The sequence below is a fragment of the Rhizophagus irregularis genome, chromosome 13 (assembly GCF_026210795.1).
Source record: "Rhizophagus irregularis chromosome 13, complete sequence".
In the NCBI taxonomy this organism is placed as follows: Eukaryota; Fungi; Glomeromycota; class Glomeromycetes; order Glomerales; family Glomeraceae; genus Rhizophagus; species Rhizophagus irregularis.
This window is the reverse complement of record NC_089441.1, coordinates 861,795-868,882: the sequence shown is the minus strand read 5'-3', so window position 1 is coordinate 868,882 and position 7,088 is coordinate 861,795. Positions and strand designations below refer to the sequence as shown.

General features: G+C 23.7%; 1 protein-coding gene across 1 annotated transcript; it reads left to right on the top strand.

Moving 5' to 3' along the window:
• Window positions 1-4,121: 4,121 nt before the first annotated feature.
• On the top strand, window positions 4,122-5,050 carry OCT59_004814 (uncharacterized protein; the record flags this gene model as incomplete). The annotated part of the gene is made up of 8 exons (XM_066137959.1): window positions 4,122-4,218; window positions 4,296-4,307; window positions 4,382-4,426; window positions 4,499-4,549; window positions 4,627-4,665; window positions 4,735-4,785; window positions 4,865-4,933; window positions 5,034-5,050. 8 exons carry the CDS (start codon window positions 4,122-4,124, stop codon window positions 5,048-5,050), a joined length of 381 nt encoding a protein of 126 aa, XP_065997150.1.
• Window positions 5,051-7,088: the final 2,038 nt, after the last annotated feature.

Here is a 7,088-nt window from a genome sequence, read left to right as displayed (position 1 = left end):
CGTTTTTAATTAAAAAATCATTTTTTTTGATTTTTTAATTACAAAAATGTCAAGTCTGACGTTTTTAACTAAAAAAATCATTTTTTTTGATTTTTAATTACAAAATTGTCAAATCTAACGTAAAAAATGATTTTTTGAATCATAAAAATGTCAAATCTGACGTTTTTAATAAAAAAATCATTTTTTTTTATTTTTAATCACAAAAATGTCATGTCTGACGTTTTTAACTAAAAAAATCATTTTTTTTTTTATTTTTTAATTAAAAAACGTCAAGTCTGACGTTTTTTAACTAAAAAAGTCATTTTTTTGATTTTTTAATTACAAAAACGTCAAGTCTGACGTTTTTTAACTAAAAAAGTCATTTTTTTTGATTTTTTAATTACAAAAACGTCAAGTCTGACATTTTTTAACTAAAAAAGTCATTTTTTTGATTTTTTAATTACAAAAACGTCAAATCTGACGTTTTTAATTAAAAAAATCATTTTTTTTATTTTTAATCACAAAAATGTCATGTCTGACGTTTTTTAACTAAAAAAGTCATTTTTTTTGATTTTTTAATTACAAAAACGTCAAGTCTGACGTTTTTTAACTGAAAAAGTCATTTTTTTGATTTTTTAATTACAAAAACGTCAAGTCTGACGTTTTTTAACTGAAAAAGTCATTTTTTTTGATTTTTTAATTACAAAAACGTCAAGCCTGACATTTTTTAGCTAAAAAAGTCATTTTTTTGATTTTTTAATTACAAAAACGTCAAGCCTGACATTTTTTAACTAAAAAAGTCATTTTTTTGATTTTTTAATTACAAAAACGTCAAGCCTGACGTTTTTCAACTAAAAAAGTCATTTTTTTTGATTTTTTAATTACAAAAACGTCAAGCCTGACGTTTTTCAACTAAAAAAGTCATTTTTTTGATTTTTTAATTACAAAAACGTCAAGCCTGACGTTTTTCAACTAAAAAAGTCATTTTTTTGATTTTTTAATTACAAAAACGTCAAGTCTGACATTTTTTAACTAAAAAAATCATTTTTTTTGATTTTTAATCACAAAAATGTCATGTCTGACGTTTTTAACTAAAAAAAACATTTTTTTGATTTTTTAATTACAAAAACGTCAAGTCTGACATTTTTAATTAATAAAATCATTTTTTTTTTGATTTTTTAATTACAAAAACGCCAAGTCTTACGTTTTTAACCAAAAAAATCAATTTTTTTGATTTTTAATCAAATCTAACGTAAAAAATGATTTTTTAATCATAAAAATGTCAAGTCTGACGTTTTTAATAAAAAAATCAATTTTTTTTATATTTAATTATAAAAACGTTTGATGACCTGACCCAAAATTTTCGAGTCAATCTGACAGTATAATGATTATAACTCACTAATAATTACCAAGTTACTCTAGTTAAAGTTGAAGATTTGTACAAAGAAAACAAATGATAATGATTATTAAAGATTTTATAAAAGTTATAAGAGAAACTCTAAATTTTTCCAGGAAAGATGAAAGCGTGGGAACTGATTAGGGGTCTTTTTAATAATCAGTTTAATAAAATTGGTCATTGGTTATTAAAGAGTTATGGAAATCATTGCTTTAATAACGTTGCTAGAAAATTATGGTTAGACAGATGCGTGAAAGTGAAAATATAGAAAAAGAATTAGGGATAATCAAGAAAGAATAAAGAAGTAAAGGGAAAATGTCTAATATTGATGAGAAAGGAGGCAAATATTGAAAACAAAATGATGAGGAACTGAATTTAATGGCTAATATTTAACATGGCATTCGGTATGAAAACTTAGTTATGTTATGTAAAACGTTTAATTTTATTTTATAATTTTGTTTTAATAAGAAATAGATATTAAAGTTATAAGATATTATTTTTTATTAATGATATTTTTAGGTATTCCTACTAATTTATAATCTATGCCCGATCATCATGTCTAAAAATTTTAGGACGGAAAAAAAGGTGGAAGAGTTCAAAAAGTGTATAAGGAAAGTTGAGTTTTGACGCATTACAACATCACCAACTATTTATTCATTTCTTATAAACACGTAGATATGTTTTTTTTAGCGACTTCGAATAGTAGTTTTCAATTTTCTTGTCCAAAAAATTATTTCTTTTTGTTGGCTAATGGTGACGACACATAAAAAGGGCCAAGTAGGGCGAGTTGTTGACGCTGAAAAAAATTGATAGAAAGCGATAATAGTGGTTCAGGATTAACAAAGTAAGCTCACCTTTCAATAGTAGAGGATGGCACTTTGGCTCTCTGGTTTTTTTGCTTTTTCTTGGGAATTTTTTGTCACAAAATTTTTCGGTTGCCGCAGCAAAAAATTTAGCAATGGAGGAACGAATTAGAGTGCGAGGTGACTTATTGTGACACAGAATTCTCAGCACAAATTTAGCCGTTGGCAACCACATTAAAATAGATTGGATCGTTAGGAACATTCTCAAGTCACATGATTTCACGTATTATAAAACGTTTGATATTTGCTCCTCTTATATCGACCGATAAAAAGAAAGGAACTACTGATTAGTAAAATTTTCGAAAAAAAAAGAAAAAATAATCAAAAATCATGTAATTATGATCATTTTATAGAACCTTATTTAGTAAAAGATTTACAATTTACTAAATTAGTTTGTACTAGAGATTACTTAATGAATCATTTGGTTACACAATGTTTATGAATGTAACTTTATAAGTAGAATTTCGGAGACCGTTCCAAAAATATTTTTTTTTCTGCTTCAGAACTTATTTAAAAAAAATTTACAGTATATTTATTTCATTATGTCTGTTATTAGAAAAAATTTAATTGATGCTGCAATTGATAGAGCATATGCACTTATAGATTATAATATTCACAATAATATACACAAAAAAAATGAATTTCAAAAACAAGTAATTCTTGCTGATGAATCACTTACAAAAGATGAAAAATCTGAAGCAATAAGAGAATTGAATAAAATTTACGACCAGGATAAAATTATTTATAATGAAGGAACAAGAAGAGTTTGTGAAAATTGTAACCAAAAATGTTTAGCTACATTATATTGTGAATTTTGTGTTCGAAATTATTTAAAAGCAAAATTTTCAAATTGGACATCTGGAAATGATGAAATTGATAATTTAATACAAGAATGTCAAATGAAAGCAATTGAACCAGCTAATATAGTTGAATGGATTCCGTATAGTAATTTAGAAAATATTAATTATTTAACAAAAGGTGGATACTCTGAAATCTATACAGCAAAGTGGATTAATGGAAGTTATGATGAATGGGATTCTAAAGAACAACAATTAATTAGACTTGAGGAACAAGATGTGGTACTTAAAAGATTAGAAAATGTTGAAAGTGCAAATAAACGTTGGTTTGAAGAGGTTTGTAATCTAATAATGTTACAATTATTCATTTAAAGTTTTTATAACATTTTCTTTATTTTATAGGCTACTACACATTTGAATATAAGTAATAAATGGTCAGATGCGATTGTTCAATGTTATGGTTTGACACAATATCCATTAAATGGAGATTATACGCTTGTAATGAATGAATTGGATATAGATTTAAGAAAATATTTACAGCAAAATCATAAAAAACTTACATGGAAAGAAAGAATTCAAATTATTACTGATATAACTACTGCACTTAGAAGGATTCATGATGAAAATGCAATTCATAGAGATTTGCATTCCGGAAATATATTATTTAGATCTAAATTTAATATTAGTGATCTTGGATTTTGTGGACCTGCAGATAAACCATTAAAAAGTATATATGGAAATCTTCCTTATATTGCACCAGAAGTTATTGCAGGAAAAGAAACTACTTTTGAATCTGATATTTATAGTATTGCAATGCTTATGTGGGAGATTTCATCTGGTCAACCACCATTTATTAATTATGAACATGATTATTATCTTGCAATGAATATAATTAAAGGTATAAGACCAAAAATTGTACCAGGAACTCCTATAGAATATAAAAATTTAATGATACAATGCTGGGATGCTAATCCGTTAAAGCGACCTGATATTAATACACTTTCAGGTAAAATAGATAAGCTTAATCTAATTTATCAAACTAAATCAGATGATTTAATTCAATTAGAAGAAAATGATAGTTTATATATGAATAGTTCAGAAAATTATACTAGCAGTAGCAAGTTATTTACAAGTAAAGTTCATCAATTTGAAAATCTTCCTGAACCAAGAAATGCAACAGAAGGTATTTATTATAATATTAAATACATTAAAAGAAAAAGTTTAATAACTAATAAAAATATTCCCTTTTTAATATTATAGAAGAACAACAAGGTATAAAATATAAATTAAGCAATTTATAATTTTTATTATAAATAATTAATTGATAAATTATCTTCTTTTATTAGCATTTCACAGTAACAAATCATATGACTTTCATATCCCTAATCATAGTAAGTATTTATTAAGTTTATATTAATCATTAAACGGTATAAGATATTTATTAATTGATTTTGCTTTTTTAGTTGATGATATTGGTAAATTGAGTACTCAGAATAATAATTATTCAAAAATAAGTAGGTTATTTTATTTAATATTTATTTTTATTATGAATTTATATTAATTATTTTAAAAAAAATTTTAAAAATTTTAGCTAGCAGTAACAAATCATTCAAAAGAAGATTAGAGAATGGCAAGTAAAATAATTGTTATATTTGTCTAATTGTTTAATATTAAACGCTGTTTTTGTTTTAATTTTTAGATTTTCAAGAAATAATACAACAAGTGAAGAGATATCGTATTAATATTGATGGTATATTCAAATAATTATTTGACCTTTCATAATAATTATATTTAACTTAATTTTATATTTCCAAATTTTTTATTTATAGACGAAGAAGAAATATATAATAATCCAAATTTCCATTCTGAAGAACAGGATGAATTTGAACTTCCCGAGAGTATGTATTTTAAAAGTTCAAGTTTGTTTAATCATAAAAAAGTTTTTGATTACTAAATTCCATTTTTTTATTTAAATGATATTCCTTATATTATATTTAGATATGGATGAAAACTAATTGACATTAACATTACATTATTATATTTAAAGTTGTTATAAATTATTTAAACACTAAGACTAGAGTAGTAAGATTAAACATCTTTAAAAGATTCTTAGTTTGTAATTTAAATAATTTTTCATTTTCTTTTTTTCATTTTTTTTTTTATTCTTTTTGTTTTGTTTTTTTTTTTGTAATTTATTTTCTTTCATATTATTACTTATCAATAAATTACTTTATGAAATTATTCAAACCATATATATCATATTCTCAAGTTACAAAAATCAATGAAATATTTATTTTTTGTAAGTTTGTAATTTCTTTTTTAGTTTACATCTCACGTTATTATTACTGTATACAAGTGATGACAAAATATTGGTGAACTTTAGCAATTTTTTTATTGTATTTTTAATTTAGAATTTTTATTTTTGTTTTTGTTATGATATTTTCACAACCAACTTGTTTTAAGATGACAACTAAAGAAAAATCTGTCTTATTATCTTTAAAAATTTCTTTGGAATATCTGTTATTTTCTGAATTCTTTCTATACAAAAAATTGTAAAATGCATTTGAATTATCGTACAAATATGTTTCTGGTATATTTAAGATCAACAGCTTATGATAACTTTTTAACATATTTATGTAATTAAGTTTATTTAACATAATTTAATTTAACAAAAAAAAATTATATAAGGTTGAAAAAATGATCGGCCTTCTATAATAGGATTTTTTTCAAAAAAAATAAATAAATAAATAAAAGTATTCCTATTCAAAAAATTAAAAACAATTTTTTTTTTCGTCACTCCTTTAAAAAAATTTTTTTTTGATTTTATTCTTTTATTCCCCACTCACCACCCTTTCTTTTTTTTAAAAAAAATTTCCTTTTTTCTATATCCTCTTTATAAAAAATTTTATTTTTCTAACTTTGACGTCCTTCCTTTTAAAAAAATTTTTTTTAACTTTCCTAACTTCGTCACCACTCTTTTTAAAGAAAAATATTTTTGTTGATTTATTCTTTTATTTCCACCTACTGCCCTTTCTTTTTTATTTATATTATCCCTTTTTTTCATAGGCTAGCAGATTTTTTTTTGAGAGTTTCTTTGTTCTTTTTTGTAGATCAGTTTTAGATTTCTTTTTGTAAGTTGTTTCAGTTTTATTACTTCAGAGTCTTCTTTTTTTTGTAGGTCAGTTCTGGATTTTTTTTCTTTTGTAGGTTGTTTTGGTTTCTTTTCACCAGACACTTCATAATTCTTTTCTTTTATCTAGGTCAGGCATTCTGGAGTTCTCTTTCTTTTTGTAAGAATACTGACCCTTGGTGACTTGGACGATTGCAGATACTATATGAAGGGGTTTTGGTTTCCAATTAAGTTAGATGTTCCTATATTTCCTTTTTTTGTTTTTTTAGGTTGTTTGACTCTGAATGAACTTGAACATATTATAGATAATTTTGGTTGCAATGGTGGTTTTGATAAGGGAATTTCAATAATGTACTTGTATTTTGTTTATTTTTATTTTTTATTTAATTTAATAAAATAAAATTAAATTTATGTAAATACAATTATAATAAACTGTAATATAAATAGTAAATTCAGTGACCAAATCGTATAAATTTCATGATAAAATCAGTAATCAAAACATGTAAATTCCATACGAATCCTGTGCAAATTCTGTATAGTGATATGGAATTGTACATTTTTCCGTATCCTTTGAATGGACTATTATGATACATTATTATAAGGAAAAAAATTGTACAAAAAACGTATCCAATTTTTTTATAGGGACTTGTTTCGGAATAGTAAAGTTGATCCAGCAATGTTTTGCATATACAAGTTTTTCTTGTAATTTGGTAGAATCTGTCATAACTATAATTGGACTATTACATTTAATGCTTGATGCAATTTGTGAAAATTTCATAAAGTTTTCAAATACCAAATCAGGATTAGTAATTATTTATTGTGAGAGTCATGACTGCATTATTCTGTTATATCATACTTTAGGCCAGTAAAATATAAAATTTCAGACCAGTGAAATGCAGTAGAATATTTGGCAATTAATCCTA